General features: G+C 37.4%; 1 protein-coding gene across 4 annotated transcripts in view; it reads left to right on the top strand.

The window, feature by feature from the left end:
• Positions 1-24,644, top strand: part of dmxl2 (Dmx-like 2) — a 142,611-nt gene that overhangs the window by 96,955 nt on the left and 21,012 nt on the right. Inside the window, exons 26-37 of one of the 4 annotated variants that reach the window (XM_039770328.1) lie at positions 2,165-2,241; positions 2,371-2,498; positions 6,031-6,279; positions 14,701-14,882; positions 15,939-16,075; positions 16,350-16,435; positions 16,807-17,008; positions 19,283-19,400; positions 20,711-20,776; positions 21,340-21,426; positions 21,680-21,801; positions 23,296-23,434. In XM_039770328.1, the coding sequence (XP_039626262.1) occupies positions 2,165-2,241; positions 2,371-2,498; positions 6,031-6,279; positions 14,701-14,882; positions 15,939-16,075; positions 16,350-16,435; positions 16,807-17,008; positions 19,283-19,400; positions 20,711-20,776; positions 21,340-21,426; positions 21,680-21,801; positions 23,296-23,434 (1,593 nt within the window). Of the gene's footprint in view, positions 1-2,164; positions 2,242-2,367; positions 2,499-6,030; positions 6,280-14,700; positions 14,883-15,938; positions 16,076-16,349; positions 16,436-16,806; positions 17,009-19,282; positions 19,401-20,710; positions 20,777-21,339; positions 21,427-21,679; positions 21,802-23,295; positions 23,435-24,644 lie in introns of all 4 variants that reach the window. The other 3 variants (XM_039770327.1, XM_039770331.1, XM_039770329.1) reach the window with 3 other exon arrangements.

Here is a 24,644-nt window from a genome sequence, read left to right as displayed (position 1 = left end):
CTTAGTCATTTAAATTCTGGCTTGCTAGTTCCCCGTTAATGCGTTCTTATACTATTTTTCTTGTTTATTTTGCTTGTGGAGCAGCACTGTTGTAACACTACTGCCTCGCAATAAGGAAACTGGGGTTCACGTCCCAGGCGCTCCCTTTGTGAAGCTTTCATGTTCTCCCCTGGGTCACGTGTTTCTCAGATGTTTTTTGAGGTTTTATACTGTCTGTGTATTGAAGGCGACTCTCTCAGCACATCTCTTTCACCTTTACGAACATCTCTACACTGGTGCTCCTTCTGTTGTGTGTATTCCTGTAAAGCTTGCTTCACAGATTCTGGCTTTCTCGCTCCTGTTCAGTTTTATACTTTCCATCTGTGAAAGCAACACTTTCAACATGCACCTTTATTCACACTTCCAATTCACCTTTTGTTGTGTCAGCAAAACCAAACTGACCAGTCCCTCCAAAGCTAAGTTGACCAATCAGATTGCTCTGAGGGAAATGGCACACAGACCTTAGTGTTTTATTGTACAGTAGGTGGTGATTTCATACAGTTGTGCTTGAAAGTTTGTGAACCCTTTAGAATTTTCTATATTTCTGCATAAATATGACCTAAAACATCATCAGATTTATCCTAAAAGCAGATAAAGAGAAACCAGTTAAACAAATGAAACAAAAATATTATACTTGGTCATCTATTTATTGAGGAAAATGATTTAATATTACATATTTGTGAGTGGCAAAAGTATGTGAACCTCTAGGATGATCAGTTAGTTTGAAGGTGAAATTCGAGTCAATGGGATGCCAATCAGGTGTGAGTGGGCACCCTGTGTTATTTAAAGAACAGGATCTATCAAAGTCTGCTCTTCACAACATCTTTGTGGAAGTGTATCATGGCACGAACAAAGGAGATTTCTGAGGACCTCAGAAAAAGAGATGTTGATGCTCATCAGGCTGGAAAAGGTTACAAAACCATCTCTAAAGAGTTTGGACTCCACCAATCCACAGTCAGACAGATTGTGTACAAATGGAGGAAATTCAAGACCATTGTTACCCTCCCCAGGAGTGGTCGACCAACAAAGATCACTCCAAGAGCAAGGCGTGTAATAGTCGGCGAGGTCACAAAGGACCCCAGGGTAACTTCTAAGCAGCTGAAGGCCTCTCTCACATTGTCTAATGTTCACGTTCATGAGTCCACCATCAGGAGAACACTGAACAACAATGGTGTGCATGGCAGGGTTGCAAGAAGAAAGCCACTGCTGTCCAAAATAAACATTGCTGCTCGTCTACAGTTTGCTAAAGATCACGTGGACAACCAGAAGGCTATTGGAAGAATGTTTTGTGGATGGATGAGACCAAAATAGAACTTTTTGGTTTAAATGAAAAGCGTTATGTTTGGAGAAAGGAAAACACTGCATTCCAGCATAAGAACCTTATCCCATCTGTGAAACATGGTGGTGGTCGTATCAGTGTTTGGGCCTGTTTTGCTGCATCTGGGCCAGGACGGCTTCCTTTCATTGACGGAACAATGAATTCCGAATTATATCAGAGAATTCTAAAGGAAATTGTCAGGACATCTGTCAGGACATGAACTGAATCTGAAGAGAAGGTGGGTCATGCAGCAAGACAACGACCCTAAGCACACAAGTCGTTCTACCAAAGAATGGTTAAAGAAGAATAAAGTGAATGTTTTGGAATGGCCAAGTCAAAGTCCTGACCTTAATCCAATCGAAATGTTGTGGAAGGACCTGAAGTGAGCAGTTCATGTGAGGAAACCCACCAACATCCCAGAGTTGAAGCTGTTCTGTGCGGAGGAATGGGCTCGGTGTGCAGGAATGATCAGAAGTTACCGGAAACGTTTAGTTGCAGTTATTGCTGCAAAGGGGGGTCACGCCAGATACTGAAAGCAAAGGTTCACATACCTTTGCCACTCACAAATATGTAATATTCGATCATTTTCCGTTGATATTTTAGGTCATTTTTATGCAGAAATATAGAAAACTCTAAAGGGTTCACAAACTTTCAAGCACAACTCTATATATAACAGAGGGATTATTTTTAAATTGTTTAAATTGTGCTGTTTTTATATGTTATTAAAACTTGTATTTGGAAGGATAACCACCTCAAATTAATCTTTACGTTGATGCTATTAGGAATTTACTGTATTTTACTGCACAGGTCTATATCTTGCACACTTTGGGGGCTTCTCTTTCTGCGTGCATCTATCAAGCTCTCTGTGATAGTCATAGTTACAGGTACGTGTTGTTTTTTTTTAACTGTGAACATAATTAGAACTTAGTGTTCTTCATGAATGCCAAAACAACTGTTCACTATTCTATATAGTGAACTTGATTAATGCTTTTAATTGTGCTTTTTTTCAGCAGTCATACAGAAACAAACCAGTTTACTGGGATGGTTTATCAAGGGTTATTGTTAAGTGAGAGGCGAAGGCTGAGGACTGAAAGCATAGAAGAACATGCTACACCAAACTCCCCACCTGCTCAGTGGCCAGGTGCAGATTTTTTTTGTTTACCAGTCTGCCCTTTTATTTTCTCCATGGATAAACTCACATGACCATGTTTGCCTTTCTTTTTTGTGATATACCCCTTACGTCTGATCAACACCTTTTGTGTTTCTTCAAACAACAGACATATCCATATTTTCCCTTTTACAGTTGAACATCATGTGATATTTCTGGCAAATAAAAAAAACTTACTTCATGGTTTAAAACATGTTTATCAGGTTAAAATATAAAATTTATTTCTGGCACAGATACTCCTTTATTTGTAAGGTAATGGAACTGAGGACAACCTGGAATCTGGTTTGATATTCTGAGCCATGACTGACAAAATGTATACTTAGTATTGATTCAATTCAGTTCAGTTTACTTTGCTTATGTGCATGCCCACTTACTAACCCAGCACATTTTCCATTAATTTCCAGTACAACATAAAAACAAAAGTGTATCATAAACATAAAACATAATGTTGAAATATGAACAGGAACACCTCATGCAGTGCATATAAATACCTAACTGTCCCCCACGGCTTCGCCCACATAGCAGAAAAACAGGACAAACTTTAAAGATCAATAAACAAACAGGTAAGGATAGCTAAGCTGAGGCAAGGTCCGCTCCAACACGTGGCGAGAGGTAGAGCGACTCGAACTGAGGCTGGCACGTGAGTGAGGAGGGCCCTGCCCGGCTCCCCACTCCTGATGTTATGCTTCCCTCTCCCGTCGGCCCGCAGCCTCTCTCTTGGATTAGCACAATAATATGCTACTCAATTAGCATGAAAAAATCACTCCTGCGAGCGAACTATAGTTCAGTGAGAGAAGTCGCAGAATCAACTGGAATGTTCAAGCAAATTCTAGAAAAAAACCTGATCTAAATCCATTAAGTAGTTCTCTCGTGAAAAGTGGACAGACATACACACAGACGTTAGATTTATATATATATATATATATATATATATATATATATATATATATATATATATATATATATATATATACCAGTAACCGCGTACTGCACGACAGCTTGCAGTGAATACACTTGACTTTTGCATTCCTAGTTTTCATCCTCTTTCTCTGTACGTTTAACATTTGTTTGCTCAGCGGTTAAAGCGCTTGCTGCTTCGTGAGCAGCTCTTGTTTTTTGCCTGCTTCTTCTCGTCTTTCGTCGGTATGTTTTCATGTTAAAACTGATTAAGTCAGTGTTTCTGTTGCAAATACTTAGTACGTTTTTTTTTTATTTTTCACTTAAGCTGGCATTTAAGTCTTCAATCTGCTTCAATAATGATTAGCAAAGGTGGTAGGGAATGAGAACGGCCGCCCTGCTGCACGCTGCCGAGAGTTGATTCTACAATAAAATAAAATAAATATAAAAAGTGTAATAAAAATCATCACCCCGAAAGCAGATAGTAGGCATCACGTAGTATATGTGTACCAAATTTCAGGTCAATAGATTAAACGGTTTGCGAGCTACAGGTGATTTAAAATCCTGGACAGATAAACGAATGGCTACGGTAGCGTATTATATATATATATATATATATATATATATATATATATATATATATATATATATATAGAGAGAGAGAGAGAGAGAGAGAGAGAGAGAGAGAGAGAGAGAGAGAGAGAGAGAGAGAGAGAGAGAGAGAGAGAGAGAGAGAGAGAGAGAGAGAGAGAGAGAGAGAGAGAGAGAGAGAGAGGTGTCATTTAAGCAATTTTTGGTATGACAAAGCTTACAGTGATGTAAATATTATCTCAGGAACAAGCTAGAATTGACTATTAACATCTATCCAGAGTTCTTATATTTGGTCAGTGATATGCTGGTATAGCATGAAGTTTCCATCAGAGGGATATTAAGCGAAAACAATAATTCCCTAACTGCCTTTGGCTTTGTTTACTTATTGAGTTCATTTTTCCTCAAGTATACATGAATTTCATTAAACAAATCACACTGTAACAATAGTAGACTTTATAAATACAAAGGCGGTCAAAATAGTGTTCAACTATTCTTGCTGTAATGTCAGCAAAATGCCCCATATCATCCTACAGGTTGTGTGTGCTGGTAAATGTTTAGGAATATTGAGTACAGAACAAATTTAAGTTACAGCTAATATGCTGACTTTATTTTATTAAATGCAAACATTGATGCTGCAAAGTAAGAGAACAAAGGTTTTGTGTGTGTGTATGTATATATATATATATCTTTCAGGGGAAAAATTGAGTAAAGTAGATTCATTGTTAAAAATAAAATGTAACACAGTGCTTTGATTGTTGAATTTTTGACATCTTTCACCAGTTGATAAACACTGAGCAGCTAAAATATTATTTTGGGAAATTTCCTTTAATATTCAGCCAATAGTTAACTTCCACATTTTTGTCTTTTTTTAATGGTATGAACTTTGAATGAATACATTAACTAATAAATTAATGCTTAGCCAAAAATTCTTGTTTAAATGTAATTTATATTTATCTATGGCTCCTTCCTTTCAGATCATTTCAATATTCAGATGATGCCAGTCTCACCTGCTGGTGCTTTACTTTATTCACTGTGTATTTCAGTTTTCATTAAGCACTGAAGTGCATACCTCAGCTTTCTTTGTGAAAAACCGTCTGACTGGTACATACCTGGAATTGTGTTTTCTCCAAATGTTAATTGTAGTAACTTCCAAAATGTGCTTATAGGATTGTCTACAAATGTCAAATCCAAAGGTCGCTTCATTATTACTTCCTGAAGAATTTCCATTTTAATAGCATTTCTTGAAAGATACATGATGACTATTCTCTTAGTAAAATCTTTAGATATTTCTAAACTTTAATGTAAAGTAACTGATAAATGAGAGGTAATGGTTTAATCTTATAAAAAGTCATATTTTATAAGATACTGACACTTCATTCCACAAATCCTTTACCAGGCATTTTTGAATTTTAACCTCCTTAGCGTTACATTTTTTTTATGAGAAAAATAAAAAACAAAACGTAGTTGCATTTTTTTTGGTTTGAAAAATTATGTTATTATTAAATCTCATCTTTCTACTGTAAGACATGCAAAACACTATCAAAGTACAATGTCATAAGTGTTGAAAGTGTAATAATGATGATGAGTAATAATAATATGAACTGCATTATTATATACTGTATAAGCGTCACTTTCAGATTCATTAGAATTACTTTCGGTTTCACTGTCCATTTCAGTTTCACTGCCTGAAGACAGATTGACCTCATCATCACTGCTGTTCAGAGGGGTGTCTAATGAGACGCCATTATGAGACTAAGAGACGATGCGTGTGTACTATTTCCCGAGTAACACTCAGCACTAATGCTATTGGCACTTTTTCTGCCCAAGTAATCCTCGGTCTAATGCTTAAGTAAGACGCGTCTATACCGTTGTCCAAGTGATACTCGGGGCTAACGCTTTTTTAGCACTATTTTTACACTCCGAGAGATGCTCAGGTCTAATGCTAAGGAGGTTAAAAGTTGTTTTTTTTTTTTTACTTATAAATGAGTGAAACCTCTTGTTTCTTTTTTTCTGGCAGGTGTTTCATCACTTGTTAATCTTCTTTCATCATGTCAAGATGAAGACCATCCAAAACTGAATGTAATGCTGTGTGAAGCAGTTGTGGCAGTTTATCTAAGTTTGTTAATACATGGCCTTGCAACTCATTCCAGCAATGAACTTTTTCGATTAGCTGCACATCCTTTGAATAATCGAATGTGGGCAGCGGTATTTGGTGGAGGAGCAAAGGTGCTTGTAAAACCTAAAAAGACCCTGGAAATTGCACCCGGTGAGCATTTTGTTTTGTTTTCATTTGACACTCTCATCCATTCATTCATTTTCTAACCCACTTGTCCATTTTAGGGCATATCTGTACAGCACTAGGTATAAAGCAAACACCAGTGATATGTGGGATTCCAGTCCATTGCAGAGTATGCTTACACACATACCACCTCTCAGTCATAGCGGACCAATTTAGAGGCACTAGTTCACCTAATATGGACATCACTTAAATGTGGGAGTAACACCAGAGATCCGAAGGGTAAACATGCAAAGTTCTCAAAGGCAATGCCTGATTTGGGATTGAAATCAGACCTCTGGAGTGTTATCAATAAAATGTTAAACTGTAAATACAGGGTGAGCCAAAATTATGTTAACATTTGAATGGCGGAAACAATTTTATTCACAAAACATACCTCATATGTACAAGATGATTTACAGGAATATCTCAATCTGCTCGTCATCATGTTCAACACAGAAAAACCAACAAGCAATAGTACCATTTAAAGCTCAGACACACATTTTGCATGGAATAGATGATACCACAGTCCGTATTCTGCCCTTCATATCACAAACTTTCCTGCTATTCACATGCTCCTTCACCATACCCCATAAGCAGAAATCATAGGGGGTCAAATCAGGGGAGCGTGGAGGCCATGGCAATGGTCCACCACAACCTGTCCATCGACCTAGAATGGTGTAGTCAAGATAAAAATAATCCATTAGTGTTAACATAATTTTGACTCACCCTGTATTACCTGGAAGACTGGACCACATCTGTAGACTTAGTTCTGTTTAATATTACAACTGTTAAAATAAATATGATGTTTGTAAACATTATCATACTATAGCTTTATTTTCAGTATACTGCTGTTTTTGTTGTCAAGATAATGTTGACTCTCAGAGACTTCATGGATAGTTAGTTGCCCTTAATTAGGTTCAGTCTTCAGACAAATGGCCAAGCTTAAATAGAGGGGCGTTCTTGTGATATCAGTCCTTCAAATTACAAGTCTTCCTCTCTTGCCATGAACTTTGACTTTACCAACTATGGTATTCTTCACCAATGATCTTTCTCTTCACTTGATTGCTTTGGAAGAATTGCTGTACAATTATAAAAGTTTTTTTTTTTATTATTATATTACATTGCTTAATACTAACAGACACAAATTTGAGAAAATGTGAAAAGTAAAAAAAAAAAAAAAGAACTACCATTGTTAGGTAGGCTAGCTGATAGTACAACCAACATATGGTAAAGTAATAATAATAATTCTTTGCATTTATATAGCGCTTTTCTCACTACTCAAAGCGCCCAGCAATTGCAGGTTAAAGGCCTTGCTCAAGGGCCCAACAGAGCAGAGTCCCTATTGGCATTTACGGGATTCGAACCGGCAACCTTCCGATTGCCAGTGCAGATCCCTAGCCTCAGAGCCACCATTCTGCCTAATGCCAACCAGTAATTAAAAGCATATACAGTATCTCACAAAAGTGATTACACCCCTCACATTTTTGTAAATATTTTATTATATCTTTTCATGGGACAACACTGAAGATGTGACACTTTGATACAATGTCAAGTAGTCAGTGTACAGCTTGTATAACAGTGTAAATTTGCTGTCCCTTCAAAATAACTGAACACCCAGCCATTAATGTGTAAACTGCTGGCAACAAAAGTGAGTACAGCCCTAAGTGAAAAATGCCCAAATTGTGCCCAATTAGCCATTTTCCCTCCCCGGTGTCATGTGACTCGTTAGTGTTACAAGGTCTTGGGTGTGAATGGGGAGCAGGTGTGTTAAATTTGGTTTTATCGCTCTCACACTCTCTCATTCTGGTCACTGGAAGTTCAACATGGCACCTCATGGCAAAGAACTCTCCGAGGATCTGAAAAAAAGAATTGTTGCTCTACATAAAGGTGGCCGAGGCTATAAGAAGATTACCAACACCCTGAAACTGAGCTGCAGAACGGTGGCCAAGACCATACAGCGGTTTAACAGGACAGGTTCCACTCGGAACAGGCCTCGTCATGGTCGACCAAAGAAGTTGAGCGCGTGCACGTGCTCAGCGTCATTTCCAGTGATGTCTTATGAAAATATGAATGCTGCCAGCATTGCTGCAGAGGTTGAAGGGGTGGGGGGGGGGTGTCAGCCCGTCAGTGCTCAAACCTTACCTCCCCTCCCTTCGGAAACTGGGCCACGGGGCAGTATTCCAACATGATAACGACCCCAAACACACCTCCAAGACCACCACTGCCTTGCTAAAGAAACTGAGGGTAATGGTTCTGGACTGGCCAAGCATGTCTCCTGACCTAAACCGTATTGAGCATCTGTGGGGCATCCACAAACGGAAGATGGAGTGCAAGGTCTTTAACATCCACCAGCTCCGTGATGTCGTCATGGAGGAGTGGAAGAGGATTCCAGTCGCAACCTGTGAAGCTCCAGTGACCTCCATGCCCAACAGAGTTAAGGCAGTGCTGGAAAATAATGGTGGGCACACAAAATATTGACACTTTGGGCACAGTTTGGACATTTTTCACTTAGGGCTGTACTCACTTTTGTTGCCAGCGGTTTAGACATTAATGGCTGGGTGTCGAGTTATTTTGAGGGGGCAGCAAATTTACACGGTGATACAAGCCGTACACTGACTGCTTGACATTGTATCAAAGTGTCATATCTTCAGTGTTCTCCCATGAAAAGATATAATAAGATATTTACAAAAATGTGAGGGGTGTACTCACTTTTGTGAGATACTGTATATACTGGTATTTTTCCTAAATGTGTTATCTCATACGTTGCAACACATTGTTATATATGAAAATGCAAAATATGGACCTGAAACTGAAAAACCCAGACCCCTACCCATTTTCAGTGTTTTTTTTTTTTTTTTATTCTAGTCAGGTTTGTGGAGATCATAGACTGTTCCTAGCAATACAGGGTACTAATCTAGATTGCATTCGTAAAAATAAAATAAAGCTATAGATTGTGGTCATATTTAATGTTTCTTCATAAGTGCATTTTTCTTTAAAATGTATGTTGGGATCAGGTAAAATGGAATGCTTACCTGGAATAGGGAAAGACCAGAGTGCTGATAAGACTTCAGTTACTGAGCAGGAAATCTCATTGCAAATACCAACTTCTGCCACTCTGGTAGCCAATGAAGGATCAGATGAAAATCCATCTGATCACAGCTGTGAGTAATCGTGTGCCTTTGTTGACATGCTGAGTGTTTTGCTTGATTTGATTTTTTTTTTTTTTTAAACATTTTTGAGTATTAAACCTAAAATTGAAAGTTCTCTTGAACAGTCACAAACAAAGAAACAATCATTTTAGTGTAGTTTGAATTGTGTGCTGGTGTGCATTGTGTGTTGTGTTTTGCAAAGTATAACATTGTCCATTTTTTGGGTAGTCTGGAGTTACATTTTCCACATACTCTGTAAGTCTATCTTCGATTATTAAGTAGAAATAACTTGACTCTCTTTCAGAAACTATCTAATGTTATTACTCTAAAGGTCCTGTCACGTGACATGACTTCTTCAGCTCTTTTCTGTCACAGACTTCATTTACATAATCTCAGTCATTTAAACGCAGCTGCTGTGTGCTCCATTCACCTTCAGTTGTGTAGTCTGACATCCCCTGCGGCTCAGTCCAACTATTCTGTAACAAGAGTTCTCATTTGTTATGAAGAAATCAGCGATGTTCAGTATGTGCAGCTAAAGCTTCACAATTAGGACTTCTTGGTTTGATTTCTGCCTTAAGTGATAAGAGTTAGGCTTGTGTCTGTGCGAGAGTTTACGACCAATGAGCACTCATCCAGAGTTACAATGCATATCATGCAGTTACAAGGAATAAGGAATGCGGATGATTTGGACCTTGCAAACAGGAGAGGTTAGTCTGGCTAATGTTTTGTGCTTTATGTGCCATAAGAGAATAGAAAAAAAAAGCTGAGACTGTGTTTGAAATTCCATGTACTTGTAAAGCTTTCTGAAAGCAGCAGCTCTGGCCGACAGCACGTTATTCGCTGTCAGAGAAAGGGGTGAGCAAGCTATAGTTTGGAAATGTGAAACTGTGCTTTAAAGTTGTAACTGAGTTGCATAATCTTAGATACACATACACGAGTTCAGCAATGCAGTCATCAAGTTTGACATCACCTCTAACTAGAAGCCATTGTAATGTATGTCAGTCATTCATTTTCCAACCTGCTATATCCTAACAGAGGGTCACGGGGGTCTGCTCGAGCCAATCTCAGCCAGCATAGGGTGCAAGGCAGGAACAAACACACGGGCAGGGCGCCAGCCCACAACAGGGCACACACCCACCCACCAAGCACACACTAGGGACAATTTAGGATCACCAATGCACCTAACCTACATGTCTTTGGACTGAGGGAGGAAACCCACGCAGACACGGGGAGAACATGCAAACTCCACGCAGGGAGGACCCGGGAAGCGAACCCAGGTCTCCTAACTGCGAGGCAGCAGAACTACCACTGCACCACCATGCTGCCCTCCATTGTAATGTTTCATCCTCTTAACTGTATTTATTTTTGACATCTGAACATTTGTACAGTCTGTTAGCAAGCATGATTGTGTCCTTGTTTTCCTGTTTGAAAAGAAGCAAAGTCCCTGTATTTATTGGCCCTTATTCTGATTATTTCCAGAGGTCAAGATTTGAAATTGGCCACTCAGAAATTCTAATTATTTCTTTTAGTTTCAACTGCTGTCTTGTACATAATCCCTTTTTTCGATTGGGGTCATTGCCCTACTTCATTACTCAATGTTGAGATTCATATCTCAAACAAATGTCCCAATATTCTTCAGTGATACGGCTTGAAATTAATTGTTCCCTGAAAAGCTGTAGCTACTATAGACACTGGGGAAGCAAACCAGCTACACAATCATGTTGTTCTGTTTATGCTTTACAAATTAGATATACTTTTGTGTGTCACCTTCTCCAGGCACAACACTGAAATGTTATCAACAAGTTCAACTCTGTTTCATCCAGGTGGTCTTTCCCTAACTTGAGAGGGACAGCAGTGCTATTTCTGGAGAGAAGTGGTATCCTATATTGTAACCTCTTTTTAACATCACTCTTTCTCAGTGTTTTATTGTCAAGTATAAGGAAGGCCTGTAGATACATAGCTGTCACCCCAGTGTCATTGAGCGCTGTGCTGTACTCTCCAGCAGTGATATTTGTAGTGCATCCAATCTATTGATTATACTGGATGGCGTCCACTTATATACTATATGCTTGACTGTGATTTTCATAAAACATTTTGTGGACTCTCCCCCTTTGAGTTCCAAAAGCTTTTTTTTTTTTTTTGATTCTGAGATGGAATCGGGAAATGGAAGGCCACAGGCACAGTTGCTGTTAATCCCAGGTCTGGCAGGCCAAGAAAAATACAGGAGCAGCATACGCGCAGGCAGGATTATGAGAATGGTTACCCAAATTTATGCACCTGTCTAATTTTGTTATGATGCATATTTTCTGTTAATCCAATAAACCTAATGTCACTGCTGAAATACTACTATTTCCATAAGGCATGTCACATTAAAAGGAAGTTGCTACTTTGAAAGCTCAGCCAATGATAAACAAAAATCCAAAGAATTAAGAGGGGTTCCATGTGGTTTTAGTAGGTCCTTGATATGAAGAGTACCGTAGATCCCGGAATACAGACCGACCCGGTATATTAGCCGAACCCCTTCTCTACCTACTAAATTACATGTATTTGCCGATGACCGGTATTTAAGCCGACCCCCTTCTCCAAGCAAAATTTTCTAAATTTCCTTAAAAGTGTCTCTTCGGGTATATTTATAATGTTTATCGGCGAGAATTTGAGACTGCCGGCATTTTTGATATATAATATAATGTGCATAATTTACCAAAACACCAATAATTTTTCTAATGTACTAACCAAAAGTTATAAAAGTGCCTAGCCTACTTCGATTAAGCTAGGAGCATGGCGGCACGCATGGTCGCAGCGGCTCAGGCCCGTTCAGTGCACTTTTTTGTTGTTTTTGTACTTTTTTTTTTGTCCTTGTTTGTGCACGATCGGTTTGGCGAACATCCGCTACACCTTTCAGAACCTTATAGACATCGGTATCCAGAGCCAGACATCTGTTTGGAGTGTTTTTTATCACACGCACAACATCCCAGACAACATAGCGAGACCAGCGGGCTCTCCGTGGATTGTTGTCGGGTCTAGGAGATGACACAGACGGAGGAGGGAAAGAAAGCAGAAGCGGGGCCGCTGATCCGGCGTTATGCTAAAGCTAAAAAACAACCATACAAGCCCTATACAGAACATTTTTCTGCACTGAAGGAGCTGCTTTTAATCTTATTGTAGCTGCGTATAGTAACAATAAAAGGCATTCTATTCTAGAAACAATTTCATACGGTACTCAACATTTAATTTGACATCTTTGGGCTGCAGTAAGGGAGGAGATATTTCCACACAATGTCCATCTTCGTTTCGATTGCGATCGCTTACTTTTACCTTCTCTTCCTTCCTTAGCAATTATGTGTCTTGCTTGCATTGTCTTAATGAATTATATATATATAGGTAAATCACTGCAATTACATCCACAAACACATGTATCTGGGCTCCGACTGACGCAACTAATGCTCTCGGTTGTTTGTTTACAATCGCGCAAGCGGATACACGTGACCGCATCCGTTTCGTAACGCAAGATGTCGATCGTAAATCAAAACAAAAAATTTCATTTTAAACTTCCCGATAATTTATTATAAATTTTATTAAAAAAATCAACAACTAAAACACTTTTTTGAATAAATTCTTTATTTAATTTAAAGTACCGGCATGCAAAGTTACTTCTTCATCTGAAAGAAGGCTCTGTGGTTTCGTCATTATTTACTTCCGTATTCATCGGCAAAACCGGCATTGCGCTGGAAATCTTGAATCTGAAATGATACTCGTTGTATAAACTGACCCCCAAACTCCAAGCCAAAAATCTAGGACGAAATTCTCGGCTTATATAACGGGATCTAAATTGCAGGATAGGGAACTCTATGTAATACAGATGGATTTAAGTTTATATTAAATTGCATGATTTATTGTTTTGAAAAACACACACTTATGAACTGTTAAGACATTTTAATAATTTTCTTTCCTTTTTACTGACGTCTATACAGGTACAGTATTGTTTTTAATGACTGATTTAAGGGGGAGATTTGCCAGTAGTTAGAACTAATGGTCTTATAAACATTTAAACAGAAGACATAACTATTTCTGATGAAAATGTGCACTACAATAGTTTCATTTCATATCATTTTTTTTGTATGTTTCATTTATTGGTTGTGTTAGCTGCAGTCAGTCTTCACACAGAACCTCAAGGCTTTGGAGAAGGTTTGTGAATTGCTCAGAGTGTGCTGTGTTATTTTTGAGTGAGGGGGAGATGTGGTTAGGAATGGCTACATTTTCTCTTATTAAAAGTTTTACTAAATGTGTAAAATATATGCATTTTGCAATGTTGTATTTCATCATGTACTTGCATGTAGATCACATTAGAAAGAAAGTTTAGTGCAAGGGTCCCCAACTCCGGTCCTGGAGGACAGCAGTGTCTACACATTTTCATTCTAACCCTTTTCTTAATTAGTGACTTGCTTTTGCTGCTAATTCACTTCTTTTGATTTAATTTTAATTGACTTGCTGCTGAAGACTCAGAACCCTAAATTGTTTCTTTTTCATTAATTAGCTGCCATACAATCATGAAATACCAAATGAGCCAAAAAACTGTGTCCATCATGCAGTATCTCAAAATAAAGAAACATGAAGGTCTTCGGAATGTTGATCTGCTCAGGTCTACGAAACATTTTCACAGAGCTCTTAGAAAAGAGAAAATCAACAATTTCAGAAAGGTCTGCTGTTACACAATGAGAGCAGCAACAAGCCATGGAATTAAAGAGCGGGTTTAATTAACAACAAGACTTGGCGCCTAATCAGGCAACTAATCGGAGTGAAATTGGTTAGAGTTTGAGGCCCTGACTTAGGTGGTCTTCTGTTGGCGCACTCACTCGTTTCATTTTTGCATGCGTGCCATTTAAGGAAAGAAATGAAGCAATTCAGAGGAACGATGAAAACATTCAGGGAAACAAATCTTCAAAAAGCTAGTCAATTAAAATTAATTCAAAAGTAGTTAATTAACAGCAAAAACAGGTCACTAATTAAAAAAAGGGTTAGAATGAAAACCTGCAGCCACTGGGGCCCTCCAGGACCAGAGCTGGGGACCCCTGGTTTAATGCATTCTATTGATCTGCTAATTTAATTAGTATTAATGATATTTGTAAGTGTGTGTGTGTTTTTTTTTATTATTATTGGTAAACTCAAAATGTTATGCTTTATGAAAAAAAAAAAATCCATAAGTTAATATGCCGGGCCTATTCTTAATTATGAGTCTTTTACAATTTTTTTTCTGTTATAGTTCCTGTGTCTCCGGCAGAGGAAATGGATAAACACCGTCGAAGATTCAACATGAGAATGCTGGTACCAGGAAGGCCAGTTAAAGAAACTGTTACCCCTCCACCCATACCTGCTGAGAGACCAACTTATAAGGAGAAGTATATTCCTCCAGAGCTTAGTATGTGGGATTACTTTGTTGCAAAAGTAAGAAAGCAAGTTAAAATATTTATCTATATTCTAAAGAAAATACTCAAAACACAAACAACTACAGCAAACAACAGTGTTTTGTTTAAATTTTTATTTTTGAGATTTTATTAGATATGACAGCAGCACGGTTGCTCAGGGGTTAGTAGTGCTACCTCATTGATCTAACATTCTGGATGTGAATCCCATGGTTGGTCATTTGGTTGTTCAGTTTGCATTTTCTCCCCATGTCAGCATGGGCATCTTTCTCTGGCTACATCAGGTTTGATCCCATATCTCAAAAGACTTGTAGGCTAGGTTAATTAGTGAAACTGAATTACTTTCATTGCAGCTGTTGGCCTCACACCATTTCACAGTTCATTCTTTCATGACATGACCATTCAGATTCTTAAGTTTCAGGACTCACTGAGACTGATCCTAATACTGGATTAGACCAAAGTCCTTTGGGTAGATCACCCTTACTTTTGGGGCCCTATGTTCTCCACCTTTCCACCTGAGCAGTCTACAAATTCACTGCCCATCTTAGTTCATTTGACTCATATCAGTTAATAAATCCTACAGTTAAAGATTATTCATTCTTTTCCTTGCAGTTCAAGTCTCAATACTGACCAGACTATGTTTTATGTTCTGATCACAGCCACCCTTTGTAATCATGCCAACCTTCACTCCTCTTTCCTATTGAATATGCAGTTTTGCAGTGACTCTTTCCTTCTCTTTTCCCACTACTATCATGATGGAAATTCAATACACTGCTTTTCTTTTACCTTTAACTACTTGCACTGGTGCATATTGTCCACCAATGTCAGCTATTTTTGTCCAACGTCCTTTTACTTGAACCTACTGGCAGCATACGCCATCTGTCCTCCGCTTGATTCACTACAAGTAGAGTGTTGCAATGGTTTCCTTCCAGTGTGCCCCCAGCCAGTGAATCCTACGCTGCTTTCCCAAATTTTCTGTAATGTACACTTTTGAAGACATACCTGAAATTCTTATGAAATCTGCTAAAGGTTTTCTAGGTAAAAACACAGTATACTTACAAATTGTTGTCTTTTGTAGCCATTCCTTCCTTTGTCAGATAGCGGTGCATTATATGATTCTGACGAAAGTGTGCCAAGTGAAGATGAAGATGATGATGATGATGCTTTTCTATCAGACACTCAGATGACAGAGCATTCTGATCCCAATTCTTACAGGCAAGATGATTTTTGAGGCAGCTTGGTGTTTTTTTTACTGCTGCGAACATCTATGTTATTAAAAAAAGAATTAACTTGTTAGTCAGTGGCACATTGAATTTTTAAAATGTATTGTTAAAATATTAATGTATGATAGCTATCCAATGTCAAAACTAAGTCTTTATTGCTTGTTTAATTCTTAACAGAAACTAATATAAGTTTTACATTACTCTAAGTGAGCTAAATTTGATAACAAGTCTGCATTTGTTTCCCTGTCCCCCATCCCTACCAACAGCTGGGCACTTATGCGTGTGGCAATGGTCAAGTTAGCATTGCACAATGTCAAGGGTTTCTTTCCTATTTCTGGACTGGAATTTGCAGGTGCTTTTAATATTTTTACCTGTTTATATGTAAATTCTATTACATTGGTGTATTTTTATTTATGACTAAATTGCTAAACAGTTCCCGAGTGAGTTTCATCTACACATATAATTATATTCTTTGTTCTTCCTTTAAAATGCTAAATCCAAACTGCCATTTACACCAGTGATTAATAGTGATACTCTATTCTTTTATTGCTTTCATTAGTGTATGGTTCTGGGTTATGTGTTATATTTTTATGTAATGCAAAGTTTTTTACACATTTTTTTATTTTAAGTATGGCATTTTCTCCCCTCAGACTAGTGAAAACACCTTTAACAAATGTGACTGTTTTGTGTGTACAAATATAACCTATTTTTGTTTCTCTGCAGACCTTCCAGTAATATCACCTTTGGGAAATGCATGTATTAAAAACTTGGAGAAATGGGAGCAGATTCTCATTGAAAAAATGAACAAATTTGATGGCCCTCCTCCAAATTATATTAACACCTATCCAAGTGATGTGAGCATTGGAGGGGGACCAGCCATTCTAAGACACAAAGCAATGCTTGAGCCGGACAATACTCCTTTCAAGTAAGTTCTGCCTAGATATTACTCATATTTTTCTAAACATGTTTGAAATTCCATGCTTAAAAATAAACCGCACTAGAAACTCAAGTCACACAATTTGATCTTTACGTGAATTGAAAGGAGATCCTAAAAACTTAGAAAAAGAATGAAAAAATTACGATCTGTGAGCAGTGACATGCTACTTTTGTTTGTCTCGCTACATGGTGCAGTAGCACAAGAAAATGGGGAAAGTATGCCTCCTGCACTCTCACTCTTTTAAACTTGTAGAGCACACTAGGGTGACCATGTACAAAATACACACCACCAGTATTTTTTCTCCCTGGTAATCACAGTGGCACAATAAGAAAGAAAGTGTCTCTCTGTACTGTACTGTCACTGTGATACATTCCCTAGTGCTCATGGTGGCATGATTAAGAGTCACATGCATTCTTGATTTATTCTCTATCATCGCTCATTCAGCACACAAGTGAGAAGGAGCAAGATGTGAGCCTTCCATACTGTCTCTTTCTCTCTCTGTTACTTTTAAGTATTATTTCACATATAGAGCTTGTCTTTCTAATTTAGATTTTTCTGAATTAACTGGCTATGCCGAACTTACACAGGGTGTTTTCTTTGCCTGTGCTGTAGTCTTCTGCATGAAGTCCGAGTCGTCCCTATTGTTGCAATATGATGCGTTGTGTTTAAAACTGTTGATGTACAATTGTACTTGAAATTATTGATGTAAATAAAACACTTCAAATGTTAAAGAGTATACACAAAGCCTAGTTTGCAGTAATTTGGAACAATGTAAGACACATTCTAGAGACATTTCACCATATGCCATTTTCTAATGTATGCAGCACCTAGGAACACATTCCTTCTGTAAGAAGAGGTGCTACTGTACAATTAGAAATGTAAGTTTTTAGTTGTTGAAGGTTTTTTTAAGCATTATGAATGTTAGGTGACCTTTGTTGACAATATAAACCTCATTCAAAATTCAGTTTTGTATGATACATGAATTTTAATCTTTGTGCTCTATTTTGTGTTTTTCTTTAAACACTTTCATATGAAGAATTTGTTTTCAAGTATTTGTATTTTAATGGGCAGGTATTGCAAATAAAACTACTGGACAGAAAAATAAAGTAACTAAATATGGGAAATGCAGGAACTCTGAGCTCTCCTTAATCTGCTCTGTCTTTTACGTTATGGTGTCCTGTGCTCTTGCCGTGCTTATACCTGGCTATGTCACTTTGGAAAAAAGTTTCTACCACATAATGATAATACGTAGTCTTGTTGCAGCTAAATGCTTACAGGTTATCACGGATCTGCAGGTCCCTTTTAGTCACAAAGCACCCCTTTTAATGTATTATGTGACACACTGAGCCTACTGAAAAGTGAGCTCCAAGGACAGTCCCCAATGGACAGCATTCTCACTCAAATATCCAACAATGGCTACATACTAAATTAGCACTTGCTGTGGAGCTGCATTTGCCCTTAGGTAAGATGGTGGATTGTGAAGATGCCTTTCTGTGAAATAACATTTGAATTACTTGACCCACCTCAAGTGAGAAAAGGGCATGATACAAATGGCTTTTTAATGTACATTTTTAGGCATTCCTTCTTATAAAAGTGCCATAGTGACAAAATTATATAGAGCCACTGGATTGTTAATCAGAGATCCAGTTTTACAGAAAAGCTACATACTCTGCTGGTCTGTTTAGTTTAATTTTTGCATCAGCGGACAGCATTTCAGCCTGAAGGTTAAAAGGAAAGCAGCCTTGTCAGAGAGAGAAAAATGGCTGAAACCATTGTTCTTCAAAGCCATTTTTCTGTTTGTGCTTCCTAAACAATTTAAATAGTCACCTATCATAACTAAAGCCATTTTCAAAGTTACTAATAACTAAGCATGTATCTTTCTAGTAATAATAATTATACGCCTAAAGGTGTCTTCTAGATGTTTCTCATTATAATTGTGTAATTGCTTGTAAGTCAGCTGGTTTAACTGGGTTCAAAAAATCACGGAAAGCGCTTTGCGTTCTTTTAGGAATTGTTAGCGGTGATCCTTTTACATAAATTGAAGGCATACACATTTTGTTGGTTTCTGTCCACAATTGTAAAAGTGGTTTGAGTTGATGTGCAATTTAAAAAAGAGATTCCACATAAAACAAGGTGTTTGTTCCTTCCAGAGTATGTGAAATAACTATGTCATCTTTAATGTGAATTTTTACATTTTGTGATGCCTGTTAAATAGAATATTTGAAAAATAAATTCATTAATTAATACCAATTATTTTCCTAGGGCTAAACATCATTTAGTTTTTCCTGTCAAGCGACTGTGGCATTTTCTTGTGAAACAAGAAGTTCTTCAAGACACATTTATTCGTTACATTTTCACCAAAAAGAGAAAACAAAGTGAGGTAAATGTTGTAAAATCAAAAAGGATATTTTGCAGATTTCAAACTTTAATTAATTTTTCTGTTGACCTTGTCAGGTATATATACTGTTTTGTATATGTGTGTGTGCGTATATATATATATATATATATATATATATATATCTATATATATATATCTATATATATATATATATATTGTGGACTGGGACCCGGACACAGGGAGACGGACATCTTATGTTCACCCAACACACTTTTATTTACAATATTTACAGGCTGTTTTGTGCACTCACACACCCCAGTGCCTCCAGCACCGGTTCCCCCAATGTCCAGGCCACACTCTTCTAGTGCCTTTCCCTTGGTCTCTTCCCGTCCTCTCTCCAGCTCTGTCCTCTTCCACCTGACATCCACTCCTGACTGGAGGGAGGCCCCTTAAATGGGAACCCGGATGGGCTCCAGCTGCTTCCGCAATCAGTCCTAGCCACACCCCAGTGTGGCGGAAGTCTCAACTGCACACCCGAAGCCGTCCGGGTGTCTCCTGTCTTCTTCTCCCCCCCAGCACTTCCTGGTGTGGCGGAAGTGCTGGGCTCCAGGGTTCCTCAGGCACCGGGGCGTAGCCTGGCGGTGGCCACGGGTCCCTACAGGGCTGAGCTTCCAAGCCCTTTACCCGAGGCCCCAACATAACCAGGACGGGCCCTTGCGTGTCGCGCTGGACTCCAGCCCGGCCGGGACCACTATATATATATATATATATATATATCATTTTATTATTTCTTTTCATTTTAGTTGGTAATAATTTCCTCCAATTATTTGAGAGTATTTTTGTTTATGCCTACAGAGACTTTTATATATTGGCTGATTAAATTCAAGTCCTTCTTCCAAAGTATTTGTTGTTTTTTTTTTTTTGTTTGTTTTTTTTTTTAATGCATTAGTTTAACATCACATCTAAAAATACCCATACATAAATGATATCAATTCACTTTGGAAGGTAGTTATTATGAAAAATGTGCCACTATTTTTCATAATGAGAAATAGTGGATCTGTAACTTTGTAATTTATTTTTCTTCATCGTCATGGTTTCCGTTGTTAATATTTGTATATGGCAGTTATTTTACAATTTTCAGGTATATTCTGTATACAGTATATATCTTATTGTATAATGGTAAGTATCTTTAGCAAATATTGAACATGGAAATCTATGGCTATTAAATGTTCAGAAGCAACTATGTATTTAATAGCTCTTAATGCAGCCTGAATCCCTTTTCATTTTTTTCATTTTCATGTTTTGTTTTTGTGCATGTGTTTTGTGTTGTGACTGTGTGATATGTTGTGTAGTCAGTAGAAGACCATGTGGAGCATCTCAAACAAAACTGCGTAGCAGAAGATCGCAAAACCAACAAGGTAGTAACCCTTTGCCCAGACCCTCTCATTTAGCAGCTTCTAATAATTCGGTGGCCTTGAGTTGAAATGAAAAGTAAGAAACGATAAATGTTTTTAAGTTTCTGGACTGTTTTATGTTATACTTTTTGACTTTATTCAAATTGAGTGCAACAAAAACTTATTTTGGAGTTTTAAGGTTGACCAGCAAACTTAATGTTAACAGCAACTATCTCATAATTACATTTCAAAGAAGCCTATATTAAGCGATTAAAAAAAATTTAATTTAAATAAATTAAAGAGCAGGTATGCTACTGATGGTTTCATATTTTGTTTTACCAGTTGTTCTCTTTAGTTAACTGTACTTAAAGAATAATAGTTCATTTGTGTTAACTTTCTGAGAACTTCTGTATAAAAAAGAAGAAACAAAAGTAAACCAAGGCCACTGAATTAATCCTTTGCATGTTCAATTCTGTGTGTTAATTTTTAAGTTTGGCTATGTATGTATTTCCTGGTGGGTAGGGGATGTGCTGTGAATTTTGAGGAAAGTGTCACTTTATAGGAGTCTTGTATAAAATGTCTTTCAGGTTGAAGCAGACCTCGGTTATCCCGGTGGAAAAGCAAAAGTTATACACAAGGAACCAGATATAATTATGGCATTTGCCATTAATAAGGTTGGTAATTTTAAACAGCAGGTCTTGCTCATTTCTCATTTGACTGTGGGATTTTGTGTATTTTAGGCCATTCAAGCTGGTGTCAGCTCTGCTTATGTGGTTGGGAGATTCAAGCAGGGCTGCCACATGGTTTATTTTGCACTGCAGAAATATTGCGCTGCCCTGAATATATTCCGCCTTCACAAGTAGTTTTAATAGACGTGCTTTGTTTCTTCTTGTCAGCTACAGATTTTTCTCATTCTTTTCTGTATAGGCAAATAATAATGAAATTGTTCTTGCGTCTACACATGATGTTCAAGAGGTTGATGTGTCAGCTCTGTTAGCTGCCCAGCCTTTCACTTGGATTGGTGAAGAATTTGACAAAGAATCCAGAAGGTAGGTACCTTCTTTGTATACTGCTGTATATAGTCTCACTTCCACATATAAATAATAAATAAGCTGTGGTACAAGCTTAATTTTTCCAGTCCACAAGGTGGAGTAGAGATCTGTGGGGAAAAAAATCCTATCATTCATATGTGGTAACATCAACCTAAAAAAAAGACTGATCTTTGAAGTAGATTTTTGGTCAGAGACAATTCAGACCTTTTCCAAATATTTAATTCGGTTTAATAAGCAAAATTCTATACAGATTTAGCTTTTGTCAAATCCAATGAATAATCTCCCTTTGTTTGTTTAAATTTTGCATCAGATTTCCTGGATCTAAAATCTTTCATGCCATATACAATATATGATTCTTACATCTCTGTAATGTTAGCAAATTATTTAATCCTGCATTTTGAGGCACTTGTGAACATTATACCTGCAGTTCTGCTTAGCATGAAACCAGATGTAAAAACAATTTTAAAAAAAAGTATAGTGCGTATAACATTTCAACCTTTTATTTTTCCATAAAGTCACAGACCAAAATGCTAAGTGAATGTGTTGTGCAAGTTCTTCTTTAGTTCATCCACTTAGATTGCTTATGAGAACAGGGTTTAAAGAAAGGGGTGCACCATGGAGTGGCAGTTATGTAGGGCAATTTTAGATATATTGTGAATGTTGATTTTTATTTTTTTTTAATTGAACCTATAAAAGTAGTTATCTGTATGAAAGGTGAGATTTTAAATTCCTTACTCCACCATCAACATACTCGTCCATACATCTTACTGTATGTTTACGATCTGAACTTATTCAAAATATTGTCAGTGGTAAAGCAGTAATTTTACTTAGAGTGTTAAGAAAAAAATGAATATATGTCGAGATCTGTACTTGTTAAATGCTTACAGTTTATACTTACTGAAAGCTCATTACCCAAAATAAAAATCCTTTTTGGCTAGCAAAAAATAAGACATAGAGGTTGCTTGAGGTGAAGAACATAAAAACCCAGATGATACTTTTCCATCTATTTTCCTAACCAGCTTACCCAGGGTAGCTGGAGCATATCCCAGCAGTCACTGAGTCTAAGGTAGGAACAGCATCTGGACAGGGGGATCAGTCCCATTGCAGGATGAACACACACTAGGGCCAATTTACCAACAGCAATTCACTTAAACTGTCTTTGCGTGAACAGTAATCCACTAGAGGACAGAGTCCTTGAGAAAGACAAAGTTAAATGCAGCTGATCTAAGCCAACTATCAGTCAAGCGCCTTCTTAAACACAGTTCAAAATACGTGACGTTACACAGAATTACAATTCCAGGAGTCCATAGAGAAATTAGTGCACTGTTAACAGCCATACCCCAAACCATAAGGTAATTGATAGGCTGTTGCAAAGATGCCATGATTTGTAAATACATTATCACCTAGACTGTAATTATTCTGGAAAATCTAGGAATTTCTGGGCTTTACAAAATACTCTGTATCTACTGTACCCATTTTGTGTGTTTGCAGCTCTGATGATCTTGATCATCGCTCTTCCCATACAAACATTGCCCAAGCCAGCGCACCTCCCTTCTCTTCCAGTCAAATACCAGCTTCTGCATCAATGCCATGGCTAGGCAGCGGGCAGACAAGTACAGGGGCTAATGTGGTATGTACGCTTTTATTTCTTTAACTGCATGCTTTTTATTCTTTGATGATTTATGTATGTGACTGTCTGTCTGCAGCCATCTTATATTCTCTTCATTCGCCTAAGAAATTTCATAAGACAATGAGCCTCCTTTATAGTGATGTCAGTTAACTGCTTGTTGCAGTAGTACTATTTAACTAAGTGCTTTTCTGTAACACTATTTGTGGAATTTTTTAGGGCTAATATTATTTGGAAGGCAGTGTAGTGTAGTGGTTGAGGATTTGGACCCATGGTTTCAAACCCAGAGGTTGTGGGTTCAAATCCTGCTACTGACACCATGTGACCATGAGCAAGTCCCTTCAGCTCCAATGGGAAAAACAAAAGAAATATAATAAGTCGACTTGGGTAAAGGCATCAGTCAAATAATAGGTAATAATATTATTAGGTCCCTGAAACTGCTTACCCTTGAACCTGCTATACACAATTGTCCATAAGTTAAACATTCCTGCCAAAGGCCAATTCTTGCTTTTCCTAGTGACTTGGCTTTTGTTGGTGGTCATTGCAAAATGATATACCTTTTTATGATAAAATTATTTTTAACCACCAGATTAGAAAGTGAGTGGAGACCAGTATGAAACAATTACAGATATTATACATGAGACAGTGTACAGTAATGCACATTTATTTATTTATTTATTTAAGAGAATTTCCACATTAGTGCTCATTCGTTTTAAGGAATTATGGTTTAAACTTTGAGAAGAATAAAACAAAGCACCAAAGATGTAAAAGTTGTCATCACTTACATCCATGGGTGTTATCCTTATGGATGATTACTGCATTTGTCAGTCCTGTTGTCACAACACTGCCATTTAAAATAATCATTGATTTTTTTGTTTCTCATTTTTAATTATATAACTTGCAAAAAAGAAAAAGTAAAGAAATAGAAACTTTTTATTGAATCATTTTATCCATCAATTTGAAAAAACTTGCAACCTTTCAAGTAGATTTTTATTTAATTCTTTAGTTAAGTTACATTTAGACATTTAATATTTCCAAGACCTTTTAAAAGGGATATCTGTTTTCAAAGACGCATTTAATAAATTCTAGTTTACTGAAAATGCAGAGCTAAAATTAAATATATTACAATTTCAGTTGAGCAGGCTACAGTTAAATGATCTTTTATTGAATAAAACAAAATTGAAATATGAAATGTATGTATGTTATAGACATA

Source organism: Polypterus senegalus, chromosome 12 (genome assembly GCF_016835505.1).
Source record: "Polypterus senegalus isolate Bchr_013 chromosome 12, ASM1683550v1, whole genome shotgun sequence".
NCBI classification, from domain to species: Eukaryota; Metazoa; Chordata; class Cladistia; order Polypteriformes; family Polypteridae; genus Polypterus; species Polypterus senegalus.
This window is presented reverse-complemented; position numbering and strand designations above follow the sequence as displayed.